The sequence below is a fragment of the Camelina sativa genome, chromosome 16 (assembly GCF_000633955.1).
Source record: "Camelina sativa cultivar DH55 chromosome 16, Cs, whole genome shotgun sequence".
Taxonomy (NCBI): Eukaryota; Viridiplantae; Streptophyta; class Magnoliopsida; order Brassicales; family Brassicaceae; genus Camelina; species Camelina sativa.
In genome coordinates, this window is record NC_025700.1 from 6,479,955 (window position 1) to 6,496,112 (window position 16,158).

General features: G+C 33.5%; 2 protein-coding genes across 2 annotated transcripts; one reads left to right on the top strand and one right to left on the bottom strand.

The window, feature by feature from the left end:
- On the top strand, positions 5,457-7,246 carry LOC104750006 (cytochrome P450 710A3). The gene has a single exon (XM_010471738.2). The coding sequence runs from the start codon at positions 5,535-5,537 to the stop codon at positions 7,014-7,016; it is 1,482 nt and encodes a 493-aa protein (XP_010470040.1). The 5' UTR covers positions 5,457-5,534; the 3' UTR covers positions 7,017-7,246.
- Positions 13,495-16,098, bottom strand: LOC104750007 (putative E3 ubiquitin-protein ligase XBAT31). The gene is made up of 8 exons (XM_010471739.2): positions 15,666-16,098; positions 15,487-15,546; positions 15,292-15,363; positions 15,082-15,203; positions 14,861-15,001; positions 14,661-14,768; positions 14,293-14,551; positions 13,495-14,209 (listed from the first exon to the last, which is right to left on the bottom strand). Exons 1-8 carry the CDS (start codon positions 15,843-15,845, stop codon positions 13,778-13,780), a joined length of 1,374 nt encoding a protein of 457 aa, XP_010470041.1. The 5' UTR covers positions 15,846-16,098; the 3' UTR covers positions 13,495-13,777.

Genomic DNA, 16,158 nt, shown 5'->3' on the forward strand with positions numbered 1-16,158 from the left:
GGGGGGGGGGGGGGGGGGTGAACCTTTCTGCTATGATCTCTAGGGTTGACCCTAGAAGATTGAGTAGAGAAGTTTGATACTGTCTTATACGCAGTTTTTGATTCACGAGGTAACTAAGGTCATACATAAATCTCAGGTTTCACCCCTCGATTCTTAACCTCCGTCCCAGCAATGCATGTAGCCAACGGACTTTGAGCCTCGGTGTTTGTTTTGAGAGTGTCCTTTTCCCTCATAGTCTCCTCCAAGGTTTACTCCTCATCTAAACCATCATCACCATCCTTGTCCCCAAAACGGCATACAGATTTGATATAATAGAAACTTAACCAAATTGTAAACCAAAATGTCTCTTTCACGGACTATGGCTTTACTTTTCCGGAGTAACCCAAGGCTGCTCCCCATGCTCTTAACTTGAAGCAGCAGAAGCCGATGGTGCACGACCCTTTGTCTCATTTACAATCCCAGTGTCTACCCTCGCCTCTGCTTCGCCCACCAATGGGACAACAAAAACAGGCGACGTATTATCTTTACCTTTCTTTGCATCAACTTCTTTTGGCGATGAAACTGGGTTTTGCTGATTCGTCTTACTCTCAGAAGAGTGACAAGTGGCACTTAAATGTCCCGATTTTTTACAGCAGCTACATCATGGAGACACCCAACGGCTGGTGGCGTAGGGTTCAAGTCACGAAACGGGAAAGTGTGTTCATCGAACTGAACATGGCAGGAGACGTACACGCGGCCAGTCGGTATATATAGACAATAATAAGCACTTTGAGTTGTAGAATAGCCAAGAAAGACACACCGTTGGGATCGGTCTGCAAGTTTGTGTGGAGCATACGGCCTTAGCCAAGGAAAACATAGACAGCCGAAGATACGGAGCTTCTCATAGTGCGGTGCCACATTAAACAGCTTCTGAAAGGGTGATTGCATGTCAAGAACCGGAGTTGGAAGTCTGTTGATCAAGAACACAGCAGTGGCAAAGGCATATGGCCAATACTCTTTAGGAACCGAGGCAATGGTGAGAAGTGTTAGTCCCGTCTCCACAATATGACATGCTTCCTCTCAGAGATGCCATTGTGTTTAGGAGTGTGAGAAGGTGATGTAAGGTGAGAGATGCCGTGAGTCGAAAGAAAGCTTCGTAAGGCCACAAACTCTCCCCCATTATCTGTAAAGAGAGTACCAATGCGGGTTTGGAAGCGGTTCTCAACAAGAGCTTTGTAGGCGGTAAAGACATTGTGGACATCGGATTTTCGTTTAAGTGGATATAACCAAGTGTATCTGGTGAAATGGTCTACAAGAATAAGGTAATATTTGAAATTGTCTTGAGAAAGTATTGGTGAGGTCCAAACATCAGAATATATGTATTCAAGTGGGCGAGTAGAGGTGATTGTAGTGTTTGAGAAAGGAAGTTTATGAGTTTTATTACTGAGACTATCAACAAGACATAGGTGTTTGAGTAGAAGAAGCAACAGGTAAAGAAAACTTTGAAAGAACATTATTAATCTTCTAAATATCTATATTAATTATAGAATAATATATATATGGATATTTAAAATAGTTTAATTCTGTTTGGTTATAAGGATAGTAGAGAAAATTAACTAAATTTGTTTGGATATAAATATAAGCATTAAATGATATTAAATGCAAAAACTTTCCAAAAAAATATTTTTGAGCAAAAACTACTGCAAAAATACTAATATAAATATCATATACCAACAATTAATATATGTTTATAAATACTATGTATAGAGAATGCTTTAGGCCTCCATAATTCTAGGACCGGCCGTGAGGGTGACCCACAGTGGGATTGATTTCATTACTGATTGTGTGTCCTCCCTAAAAAGAGTCCACTTAGAGACTATCATAGGTATATCGATGATACTCCACATTCATCGATTAAGAACGTGATGTGAACTGCATAAACATCGATCAGAGAAGTCTTATCCCCTAAACACAAAATTTTTGTTCACGGTCATATGAATTTCCCCCACATGTGGAGCTTTCGTATTCAGAAACTTCCCTATCAAAAAATCTTCCCAAAGAGAAATCCACCTTTAGAGCCCCATCATTAAGAATTCCCCACAAACACTTCTTTTAATGTTACAACTTTCTTCTGATGTAATATTCCGACAACACTGTTCATAACCAAGTTGATAATACTGTTCATCTGAGAGAAGATACTATTCATCAACGATATAATAAACCATTTTGTAATTTCCCAAAAGGGGGTTTGACCAACATTTAAAGGCGCCAAGTAGTGTAATCCACTAATGTCAAAAAGGAAGCATGTATGTGAAGTTATAAACATGTAATACCAAAAACTAATACGATGACTTCGGATCAAGTTGGGGCCTTCACTTACCAAGTCTAGAGTCAACGGTTTATTAATTACGTACGCTATGAATGGAAATACATCTAAGTGCGTATTTTATAAAAAATTTAGAAAATATGCATGATGTCACTAATCACACATTTACTTAATAATTTACATTTTTCAAAAAAAGTTTAAAATAACCACTATATCCCTATATAAGTAAAAGAAAAGTACAAAATCGACAATGAGTCGGGTCAAAATTAGAAAATTACTCGAAATCAACCAAACTGGATTCGGGTCAGAAATATTTGTTTCGTTTATAATGAGTTATCGGGTTAGAATCTGAAAAATATATTTAAATTTTGCAATATTTATTTAAATTATACTCCAAAGGAAACCTAAACAAACATTTCAAAAAAAAAAAAACCATATTAATTACGAGAATATTGGTTTTCCTATTTTTTAGGAAACCCATATATATAAATTTTTTTAATAAAATCATATTTGTTATTTATAAAATAGCATATTTCTTATATGACTAAAGTTATTAATAACTAATAAAGAAAAAATGTAAATTTTACTACTAAATAATTTAATAAAAATCTTTAATTTTTTTGAAAAGAGAATATTTTTTAAAACAAACTTTAAAAATTTACAAAAATAATATTGAGTTTGTTATAAAATTATCTATGTAATTCTAATAAAGTACATAATAATGATAATGTAATTTATCTACACCATCAAATAGAAAATAATTTAATTATACAAACTAACCAAAATAAAATGAAATTTTCAGTTACACGTAATAGTTTACAAAATCATATCACAATAGTTATTATATTTGCAAATATAATCTTAATCTTAATAAATATGTGGAAAAAAATTCTTAATCATAAATATAGATTTCAATTTTTTTGGAAATTGAGCATATACCTCGAATCTATATTTAAACATTTGATTCACAAATATATTACTATTAAGATCATATTTATGAAAATGTTAATTAATCCTAAATATTGAAACCGACTTTATTTATCCTATAAATATAGAAGTCGACTAACATATTCACTCCTCACTAATCATTAAAACTTTTCTATTTTTATTGATATTTTTAACTTATGTCGAAACAATCACTGTTGCATGGTTTCAAACAAGATATACATGTTTCTTGAATTACTTCAATGAAACATATGGTGCTTTTTTGAATCCTCTTTATTTGATAGCAATGATTTGCTCATGTGTCAATCTGTTAGTTTTTATATAAAGACCAATTTTTTTTTCTTTGGTCATGATTTGATGATAGATTGTGTTTAACTAGGATACAAAAATAAATTGGAATGTATCCAAAAATAATATGAATTTATAAAAAAATAAAAATTTGAATGTAGCTTTTGTTTTTATGTGCTTCAATTTGACAAATAAACAAATTTCACGACCATATATTTTAATGCCTTTTAACATATTTTTCAAAAATTTGAAGAACAGATACTTTCTTTTGCATGAAAGGGAGAGAAAAATACATGTTGGCTGAGATAAAATAATTGTTGGTAGAAGAGAGAGATTTGATATATAAGCTCATTGAGATTTGATTATACTAAAATTTATATGTTGTATATGTCTGCAAATATTCCCCTGCGCTGTAGCGCTGGTGAGATCCTAGTGTTTTTTAAGAAGAGTATCACTCAATATACCATATTTCTTCGTCCAAAAACCAATTAAAATAATATAAAATTTGTATCGTAAATAACTTTTTACCAATCAAATATTATTGTATATTAAACTTATTTGTCTTTTACGTACAATAGTTAAACCATACCGCATTATCAAATTATTTATCACATACAACCAAATTATTTATCACATATAATTATTTATCAAATTATTAGTGTAATCCATTAATGTCAAAAAAAAGCATCAATGTGAAGTTATTAGAATAAATAGAAATAATACCAAAAACTAATTAATAATAATGACTTTGGATGAAGTTGGGGCTTTCACTTCCACCCTTAGCCAACAACGGTTTATTTTACCAATTCCTTCACCCTTAAATCATCAACAAGTTGGCCAAATGTCTCCAAATTATAGATTATCATATATAGCAACATGCAAATAAATGCATTGTTTACTACACAACTACATGGGTAATGCAGGCTAACATTTACCACAAAAACACGTCACGGATGATCATAATTATTTTACATAAAATATAAATACAAATTGAAACATGAACGTTTGCCCGACATATATATGATGAAGATGTTAAAAACAGAGCAGAAAACAAACATTTGAACTCTTCTTGTCCCAATACCATTACAATTTGTGAACAACTTTAATCTTCTTTTTTTCAAAACCACTTAGAATTCTTTTTGCAAAATCGACCAGATGTGAATTTGGATGGAACACAACAATGTCGTTAATACAAACCCTTTCTACTATTTATTTACTATTGTTGAAAGGGTTAATACAAACCCTTTCAACAATAGTAAATATATATATAATATTATATGCTAACCCTTTCTACTATTTATTTTGTTGCTTTCCCTTTCACGTTTGTATATATATGGTCATAATCGCGCTGATAGGTTGCATTAAAATTGCTATAATATCATCAATCACATTTAAAAATATATATATTTGAATGGGAATAAAAATCACTTGGTAAAATCAACCGTTGACCCAAAGACAAAAATAGAATTTAATTACAACGAAACCAAAACTATGCCTTATAAAGGTAAAAGAAACTGTCCAAAACAAAAAGTTCATTGGTAAACATAACATCAAAATTTGCTTAACTCACACAAGTCATGTATCTTACGTCTTAAGTCATTTGGTTTCCGTACAAAAAATCACCATGAAATCAAAATATTCATTTGTCAAGACAACACAAATCATGAAATCACCATGAATTCAAAATATTCATCCTCTCCCTCTTTCTCTCTCATTATAGACAATGGGATGCACGATTATAAGTAGTTAAAAAAAAAAAAAAGATATCATTTAACAAAAAAAAAGGGGAAAAAAAGACCTATGGCTTTGTTTGCCCCCATAAAAAAGATAAAAAAAAGACCTTTGAATTCTTCTTACCCCAAAAGCTCTTATAAATATTATGCGCTAACCTACCAAACTAAGACCGACAAAAGCGAAATCATCTTCGTCTTGTTTACCACTCTGATCAATCATTTCCATATATACACAAACGACAAAACTCAAATCAAATAATAGAATGGTTGCCTCAGTTTCCCTATTTGCCTCTCTTGCACCATACTTAGTCTCAGCATTACTTCTATTCCTTCTGCTCGAGCAACTCTCTTACCATGTCAAAAAAAGAAACCTCCCTGGCCCCCTCTTCGTCACCCCAATCATTGGAAACGTCATTGCACTCCTCCGTGACCCAACTTCCTTCTGGAACAAGCAATCTGCGATGGCAAACACTTCCGTTGGCCTCTCCACCAACTACCTCATTGGAAAGTTTATTATCTACATTAAAGATGCAAAGCTTTCCAATATAATCTTCTCCAACATTCGTCCCGATGCTTTCCAACTTATTGGTCATCCATTCGGCAAGAAGATCTTCGGTGAACACAGCCTTATCTTTATGTTTGGCGAGGATCATAAGTCCGTTCGTCGTCAAGTCGCTCCTAACTTCACCCGTACGCCACTCTCCATGTACTCTTCCTTACAGCAAACAGTTATCATGCGTCATTTACGGCAGTGGGAGGAAAGTTTTTCCCGTGGATCTCGGCCAGTTTCGATGCGACAACTCATCCGTGAACTCAACCTCGAGACTTCTCAGACGGTTTTTGTCGGACCATACCTCGACAAGGAAGTCAAGAACTCGATCCGTGATGATTACAATCTATTCAACCAAGGAACAATGGCACTCCCAATCGACCTCCCAGGGTTCGCGTTCGGCGAGGCTCGTAAGGCGGTATCGAGACTAGTGAACACAATGGTTGTTTGCACGAGAAAATCAAAAGCCAAGATGGCCACAGGAGAGAATCCAACATGCCTAGTCGATTTCTGGACGCATTCGATCGCTGCGCAGAATCCGCCGCTTCCTCACTCCGTAGACGAGGAGATTAGTTGTGTGGTCGTTGATTTTCTGTTTGCAGCACAGGACGCATCCACATCATCACTCCTCTGGGCAGTGGTGCTTCTTGAGTCGGAGCCAGAAGTGCTAAGAAGAGTCAGGGAGGAAGTCGCAAGTTTTTGGTCGCCTGAGTCCAATGAGTTGATCACAGCCGATCAGCTCGTGGAGATGAAGTTCACGCGGACTGTGGCGCGTGAGGTCCTTAGATACCGACCACCAGCAAGTATGGTTCCACACGTTGCTGTTAGTGACTTCCCTCTCACGGAATCGTACACAATACCTAAAGGTACAGTTGTGTTTCCTTCCCTTTTTGATGCCTCGTTTCAAGGGTTTACTGAACCAGACCGGTTTGATCCTGACCGGTTTAACGAGACAAGGCAAGAGGATCAGGTATTCAAACGCAATTTTTTGACTTTTGGAATTGGCTCGCACCAGTGCGTAGGCCAGCGTTACGCGCTGAACCACCTCGTTCTCTTCATTGCCATGTTCACGTCGGTGTTCGATTTCAAGAGGGCCCGATCGGAGGGCTGCGATGATATTGTGCATATCCCAACGATGTCACCCAAAGATGGGGGCATGGTTTTCTTGTCTAGCCGCGCCGGTGTCTCTCCTTGAATTACTTTGGTACAAGTCATCGTCGGTGTATATTCTATATCGCTTTTCATGATGTGGCCTAAGTGTCATTCAGTTTGAGAGGAGACGTCACGTCATTGTGTTGCCATGTCTTCACCATCTATGTATGTTGTTGTTTTTTCTTTGTCCCAATGATGTTATATTATAGTAACTTATTTCATAAGTTTCAGTTTCATTAATAAGAAAACACCCGCCTATTTACCCGAATATAATAAAAATATATGAAATCTTAAATGATATTCTAAATATTCTAAGCTATAAATATAAGAAAAAGAAATACATGTTGACGATATCTTACCCAATATGAATATTTATATCTTTAAAATATATGTCTTTAAACTTAACGACATCGCGAAGCATGGCTACTATATAAAAAAATAACCAAGTAGATTAAAATAATTTCAGGTGACTGTGTTACGCTACTCAGTTGACAATAAAATAAAAAATAATAATAAAATAAAAAGATCCACCTTAGATCTCTCGAGATATATCCCACGTTGAAAGAAATGTAATTTCTGGGCAATATACAATGTATATTATACATAATACGAGGTAATTTTCTTCTTTTTAGTTAGTTTTTAGATGTGAGTTAGACTCATTATTATTATGGTATTAAGGCACAATCTACATATACTCAACCCAATTTATAATTGGTTCAGCCTAATAATTGGCTCATCGATTCGTGCCTGAACATACTGATACTGAGATCAAAAGATCTTAATTATGAAAAAAATATAAAAGGAAAAAGTACAGTGAAAACAAAAGGGACATTCAATTATTTTCATATTGATATTGTGGAAGTGAAAAACATAAGGAATCTTTCAAAATGAAGAGAACTAAGAGAAATGAACCAAAACCGTAAAACAAAAAAAATTAACAAAGATTGAAAAATTTAACAAAGATTGAACATGCCATAGCACAAAGAAACAAATAATCCAGTTCACGGATACACCATAAAGTATTTTCTAGAGATATAATTTATAAATACTCTGTGTATTTAGTTTAGTATTCGATCTCGTTTGGATATATTTTTTTCATATATATTTTATATAATTTATTTTTTGTTTTAAATAAAAAATAAAAGATAAAACAAAACAAATAGAGTAGTGGCATGTGTGAGATAAGTCTCTCCCCAATTTTCTTTTGGTTTTTTCAGAATATATTCTTTTATTAGTGGCATGTGTGAGATAATTTATTTTCTTTGGGTTTTTTCAGAATATATGATCTCATCTCTCAACTTTTTCATTATTGTTGTTTTTAATATTGCTGAGAATCTGACTGAGAAACCCTCAATACACATGATCTTAGATACAAAACCAGGAATTTTGAACCAACTTTAATCTGTGAAAACCAATATAGAACAAAAATATATTGAGCACAAAAAAATATAATTTTGATGACAACATTCGCATGAAATTCATCGGAATAATGCATATTCCAACAAATTTTTGTTTGACAACAAGTTGTAATTGAGAAAATCCAAAGAGTCAAAAATTCCTCAAAAAATCTCGACAAAATATTTCTTTTGATTATCTCTCGAAAACATTGTCGAAATGATGTCGACATTTTTTTGACATACTTTCGACTAATTTTTTCGAAGAAATGAAATTAGTTACCGGTCCAAAACTCTGTTTGGACATAGTTATCGCTTGCTTTTTAAAGCACGTCTAAAGTGAAAAACCAGTCCACATATCAAGTGGATCCCACATTGAACGATTCCTTGTTTGTAGCTCATTATTCTCTATAATCTTTGTTTATTGTCTTCGTAATTTGTAAATCCTTTTTGGATATTGTTACTTTAGAAAAACATTCTACACATTAGATTTTATCTTGTAGTACACCACGGGTCTATTATATTGTTGATATGATATTATAATAGTTTTGAGGTGCTTGTACATAGTGAATTGCATATATATATATATATATATATATTGTTAACGGTAGTATGTAGGGTTTTGTAGAAATTCTTTATTTGCAAATTGAGAATAGACATTTTATGATTTGGTTAGTTATGATTTAGGAATGAATGATATGACATATTCTTATTATGATTCTCAATTGATATTATTGGATTAATAGTGTACATTTAAAGCTAATAAGATCTTACCACATATGTAATCGTTTATTAAACAAATTAGATATTTCCTAAGATGTATTCATCTTGAATTAGTTGCTATATCATAGGGATGTGATTACATAATTTGTGTTATCAATTCTTTTTGTCAAACTCGGCCCTAGAAATCCGATATGCAAATTAGATCTTTCCTAAGATAAAATAGGCATTTAATTGGCAATAATTGGCATTAATTGGATGTGAATAATTACGCTATGGATTAATAACGGGCCCAAAATATTCGGCAATCTTAAGGTGGATCCGGATAATTAAATCGATTATAATTTTAGTTAAAAACCAGACCCGAAGTTGGCAAAAAGTAATGGCACCCTATTGTACTCCAAAAATGTATTCCGAGCTCTATATGTGGATATACTTGTTTGGTTACAAATATAGTAAGACAATTTTTAAAATATATATCCGTTTATAAAAATTCAAATCACATCATCTACTGAAAAAAATCTAAAATTTTATTAACTTTTTGTATTAAATAATAATTAAAATAATGAAATATAAGATTAAATAAAAGTGAAAAGAGAATTATATTTTAATCTAACATATTGATTTAAATTAGGTCGATAGATTATAGGAAATTAATATTATCAAATAAAGAAATAATTGTGTTTGGTTGTAAGAATTGTAGAGAATTTAGTTGAGACTTGTTTGGATACAAAGATAAGAGAGGATGACACAAAAATGTACTTCAAAAATGTTAAGATAGATACACGAGAACACCAAAAGTCGGTTTTATTACCATAAATAAACTTTAGATTAATAAAAGGGAATTCCTGCGTTTTATATTTTCACTAGAGATGGGTATTTTAACAGAACCAACCAAACTCAAATCGACCCAAATCAAACTCAAATATACCCTCAAACCATTTCGTTATGTTTTTTCTCAACCTGAACGGTTTAACTCGATTCAGTTTTGAACTGAGCTGAACTGATAACCCAATGTGTTTATGTTGATTAATATTTATTAGATTTGTAAATATGTAATGTCACGAGTAATACCACGATTGCATTTGCTCCCTCTCGCACACGTTTGATATTTTTTTTTACATTTCTAATGAATTAATTATTATAGAATTGGGTTTAATTGCTTCTAATCCTATGTTCTAAAGCATAAAACTCTACAAGAGATTTCTAATGAATCAATCTATCTTTTTTGTTGTTGTAATTTTTCTCATTATCAGTTACAATCTATTGTCAAAAAAATGGTATAAAGGATTAATAAACAAGACAATGTACTTGATTGTGTGATATCAGACTAGTATGGTTGGTCGAGTTGAAAAGAAAAAAAAATACAGAGGGAGGATGATCACGAGAAGAAAAGTGTAACTAATAATTAAGGAGGAGACATACTAAAAATATGATTGACTAAAAACGGGAATGCATGAAATACAATTGGAAGGAGCCATGAGTCATGAGATAGCAAAGGACCCACTATAACCAGTCAATAACATGTTTATGTCAGACTCTTTCTGACTTCAGATAACATATTTTATGTGATTTCCGATTTAAGTTTTAACAATTTATGCTAGGTTTGAACATAAAACTTGATATGTACAAAAGAAAGTAGTAGTTTTGATTGGTAAATGTTAACTTTAGGTCTATTGTGGGCTTAAATTTCAGATTAATGTAGCTAAAGCCAAAAACCTAACTTCTAAAATTTACTGTGCAGGATGAACATAATGATGCTAACGGACCAGTAGATGTGTCCAAATTGACAGAGTAGATGTGGCAACTATACAGTTGACGAAACAGTATTATCATATCATCGAAATAGTATCCAAAAGAAAATGAACTTTGTGACTTGAAAATATATTTCGGTTACCAATTAATTTCAAACTTATTTTTTATAACTATTTCATTTGGTGTAAATGTGTAATGATTTTATGACAACCTCCCCAACATCTCCACTCCCCGGTCTATAACTATATCAAGTTTATGTACATCTAAATTTAGGTTATGGATAGTGAAGTTATGTATTATCAAATATAATTTATACGCTTAAACGAAATATATATATATATATATATATATATATATATATATATATAAAACAAACTGACATATAATTCTGTCATCTCATGCGTATTAAAGTTCTGAGTAGAAGAGTCTCTATAAAGTTTTTAGAAATTTGTGTTCTTTCAAATAAGGGAATGCCAAGCTAGTCTCTTGAAAATTCAATGGGACATATAAGTCGAGTATTGTTAGACTTAGTGTTTGAGATATTCGTTGATAATTATTAGAGATTAAGACGTTGCTTGGAAGATAATATGACACGTTTGAACTTTCATACATATGTACGGTGTGAGTCCTCTGACCACGAGTACACGTACTTGGAGTCTTGGATAAGAAAATAATAGATGGATATTTTCATGTAGTACGAAAGTGATTGGGAGTATAACTCATTACTCATGATATCATGATATATTCTCAAATTTTTTTAATATCAAATTTAACCTAATTTAATAAAACATTCTCGTGACTTCAATTGTAAAATTAGTTTGAATATAAATTATATTTTCGTATTTGTAAAACTCCATTATTGATGAATACTTTCTAAAAATATCTCATGAATACTTTTTAAGTTTTTATTATAAACAATTAAAAATATATATATAAATTATAGGATGGAAAATACATATATATATATATAGATATGAAAATATTTTACTTCTTTTTTTTGTCTTGATTTATTATTTAATAGAAATTATGAGAACTCTTACATAGATTTCTACCGCAGCCCATTTTCTTAGACTCTAAAATATTTTATTTATTAATGATTAAAAATAATATTATTTTTATAGAAAAAAAAACTAATTTAGTTAGCAAGAAGTAAAGAACCAACAATTTTTTAAAAACCACACATTAGTTGAAAATTAATTTTGTGGTTGATTGACTAAGACAACACTTTAAGAGATTTTTTTTTTTGTGCAACCTCATTTCAAGAGATCTATCTTAATCTTTCCTGACTGTATGTATATAATTTGTAAGAAAATTGTCTGACAATGGAAAGAATGATATATAAGAAATGGCTAAAGTAATTTTTTATTCCATCTAACGGAAAAAATTTGGTTGAAACAGATTTTAGCCGTAATACTGTAGGTATCAATCGAAGAAGAAAATTGTTCCGGTTGGTGTAATAAGTTGTGCACATCTTGGTGGGTTAAGGTAATCTAATCTGAATCTGCTTTCATCAACCCTTGGGTCTGGTCCCATACCCCGACAACTAATTATAGCCTTAAAAACAGGGTCCAGCAAGTTATATAGGATTGAATTGTCAAAGACAAAAAGCATGATAAAATTAGATTACCATCAAATATCTAAAATCAATTTTAAGAGTTCATCTTATCCGCTATAAAACAATCAAATATTGGGTATGGAACGAGTTTTCTAAATGTTTCAGTTCTAAATTTTGATATTTAAAAAAAAAAAATCACATTCGCTAATTATATGAACTTTGTTTTTGTGCATATATTAGTGATTATTCATACAGAATTTACGTACACAACTAATTTCATTTTAAACTATGTATAGTAGATTTTGTACATATGAAATATTTAACTTCTAAAAGTATTTGTTCCAATAGTATGTTTTGATTTAAAACTATTCTACTTTTTTACGAAACTGATTTTGAATTTCTATGAATATTTTTGTTTAAAACGATATGATATTCGATTCATTTTTCACCTGTAATTTTTTGTTACTTTTCCAGAATCGAAAAAAGAAAACCTACTCTTTCGGCTCAAACACGTTTTAGACATATAAAGTAAGAAATCAAATCACTCATTCTTTTCGTTTGTCTAATTTTATAATTGTCATAATCAGTAGGTTTACTTTTCATAATTCAATTAAACAAAAATAAAATATCGACCGAATCGGTCTTCCGTCCCTATGACTATATACAATATAGCAAGAGTCTTGACGTATAAAACTAATAGTCCACGAATATACAAAAGTGGTCATGTGTATGTATCTTACTAGTTGATCTAAATTGACCAATGTTAAAATAAAATAAAAACATTAGATATTTTTAGTTAAGTGCAAAGAGCCAAATTCAAAATAAAAATTATATTTTGCTTGAGAGTTGAGACCACAAGTTGACGTAGAGATAGAAAGTGATTGGATCGTGTAGGGTCAAATGATATACCCATACACCACCAAGAAACCTTTTTCTTCTTCTTCTTTTCCTGACTCTACGTTTGGCGACTTATTAGCAGCCGTTCACATCACATTTGTTCCCATCTCACATTTGAAAAATGGGCGAAATGTCTTATATTGGTATAAAAAAAACAATCAAGTTTAGGGAGAATATAACTATAAAAAAAAGGAGAGACAAAGACAAAAAGATGATGGGGGGCTTCCCTTTCATATCAAGTAACCAAATAATAACAACAACAAACCATTTTGGCCAAACTTAATCAAAGAAACAACAAATCCTTCCTTGCATTACACAACTTCGCATCTTTTTTCCTCTCCTTATTTCAATCTCCCCCCTCCCCAACAAAAGATCTACATAAATTCAATCTATATTTTTTACATTCTCACAATTTTACCTCATCATCATCTGTCACTTTCTTCCCTCAACAAGCGCCCAAAATATCGCGACCTGATTCGATCCTCACAATATTGGTTTGTCCATCAGCTCGTTGTCGGCTGCGATCCTTCCCGAGCCACGGCCGGTTATTCTTCCGAACGATCCAATGCTTGATAGTCCCATGAAACTGCTGCTCTCTTCGCCAAGGTTTATTGATCTTCTGTGCTTTCTGAATTTGGAGGAGCTTACATCACCTGCCTCGAGATCAACAACAACAACATCATCTAGGCTTTTGCTCTTTTCGTTGTTGTTGTTATTCTGGGCGACGACTAAACGCGCGATGGTGCTTCTACAGAACGGGCAGACCGGTGGAGTCACAGTTGAGGTTGTTGGGTTCGGTTTGTTGTGACAGCACAGTGCAAGTGTGCATTGTGCACACATTTGGTGTCCACAGTCTTTGACTTCAATCGTGCATACTTGCTCAAAGCAAATACAGCACAGTTCCGTATCACTCACCTATAGACACGTTTTTATACCAAGTTAAAACCCGTTTCATAAACGCAAACAAACAAAGAGCCTCACAAGGGTGTAATATTTACCTCGGACATGTTATCATCTGAAGCAGTGTCGGAGAAAGAGGGTGATGGTAAGGAGTAAGCAGTTCCCTTGAGGATGGTTTTCTCTCTCTCCCGATTAGCATCCATTAAAGCCTGCTCTAATAGGAGTTTCGCCTCGTCATCAAGCTCGCTGATGAACTTTAATGGTGATGGCCAAACGAGAGGCTCTGCAGAGGACGGGTTTAGCAATGCTCCACATGCTCCATGCTTATGCTTCATTGCTACCATATAGGGTATCCTCCTGAAAAAGAGATTTCACGATTCAAGTTAATTATGTTCTGAAAACAAGAACAAGATCTTTCCCGCAAAGTTTAGGCAATAGCCAGGAAAAGAGAAAGTGTATAATATACCCAGAAGCGTCTCTCTGAAGACGATCAGCACCCCAAGCAAGCAATTTTCTGACACAATCAATAGATCCACTTCTAGCTGCCAAATGGAGAGGTGTACTCCCTGGAGAACTGTTTCAACAAAAAACTTAAAAGGATCAGTTCCGACTTCTAACAAATGTTGATTCCAATGTAAAAGTTTGCATGACGAGAGAATCCCTTACCCATATACACTAGTAGATGCACAAACAAGAGAACCACTGTCCAACAACACATTCACACATTCAGGCCGTCTCTGCCGAGAAGCTAGATGCAACGGAGTCGCTCCTTTATCATCTCTTATGTTCACAAACCTCGAATACCCCCTGAAAAAAATGAACATTCTTATTCAAGACTTCGATTGAAAAAACTGATCAAGAATTCAAGGTAAGGTTCACAGACTCACCAATGAACAGCAACGGGACTTGATTGAGCAGCAGAGAGAATCGCTTGAACACAGTTAGCATGTCCATAATATGCAGCGTAATGCAAACATGTTCTTCGATTCACAGAATCAAACATCAATATCTACAGAGACACACCACAAAAATTCTCAAAATCCAAATCCTAATAGCTTAAAAAGGTAAAGAAGAGCATTTGTAGAGAGAAAATGTACATTAGCTCCAACTTCAGTGAGCTTCTTCACACAAGAGATCCTCCCATACATCGCAGCCAACATTAACGGAGTCTACAAGAATCAAAATCACGAACAAACAAAAACAAAAATCAGAAAAAAAAAAAAAAAAAAAAAAAAAAAAAAAAAAAAAAAAAANAAACTACAATCAACTTAGATCAAATGCGAAATCAGAACCTGTTTGTGACGATTCAACAAATCTGGATTCGTAAATCGTTCCAAAAGCAAAGACAAAATCTGCATCAGAGAAATGCATCAGTAACAAACATCAAATCTCCGGGCCTCCGGCGAATCTGAGACAAAAAAAAAACCCACCAGATTCCGGCGAGATCTCGTTATTAACAACTAAAACTAACCTCGATCTGACCATTAGCAGCAGCGACATGAAGAACAGAGTGACGATCATAAGCAGTAGTCTGATTCAACAAACTAGGCTCTGCCGTCATCACACGGCGAACAGTGACGATATCGCCGCACTGTACAGAGGCGAAAATTCCGTGCTCCGGTCTCGTTCCACAGCTCAAACTCTGCCCCATCTCTCTCGAAAGCTTTTTTTTTTTCTAATAGAGATACGCACGAACGAAAACGCACCGTAGGAGCTGTGATGGGAGAGGTTTTTTGATTTAGGAGAGGAGGAACAACGACACCGTCTGCCACCGGTGAGGCGCTCCGATGAGAGAAAAAAGCGCCACCGTGACGGGGAACGGTGGTTGTGGTGGTGGTGGTGGTGGTGGGAGGATTTAAGAATGGGAGAAGAGGGAAGTTTCGCATTTATGTACACACATTGATAGGGTCATTTAGGAAGAGAGTAAGAGAAGATATTAATTTTTAAATCTTTTTTTCTTTTTT

Excerpts from the sequence above, each read along its gene's own strand:
- LOC104750007 (XM_010471739.2), bottom strand. The coding sequence starts at position 15,845 with ATGGGGCAGAGTTTGAGCTGTGGAACGAGACCGGAGCACGGAATTTTC. Across the intron at positions 15,547-15,665 it reads CTGCTAATGGTCAGATCGAG|ATTTTGTCTTTGCTTTTGGA; the intron begins GTTAGTTTTAGT and ends TCTCTGATGCAG. Across the intron at positions 14,210-14,292 it reads CAGATGATAACATGTCCGAG|GTGAGTGATACGGAACTGTG; the intron begins GTAAATATTACA and ends ACGTGTCTATAG.
- LOC104750006 (XM_010471738.2), top strand. The coding sequence starts at position 5,535 with ATGGTTGCCTCAGTTTCCCTATTTGCCTCTCTTGCACCATACTTAGTC.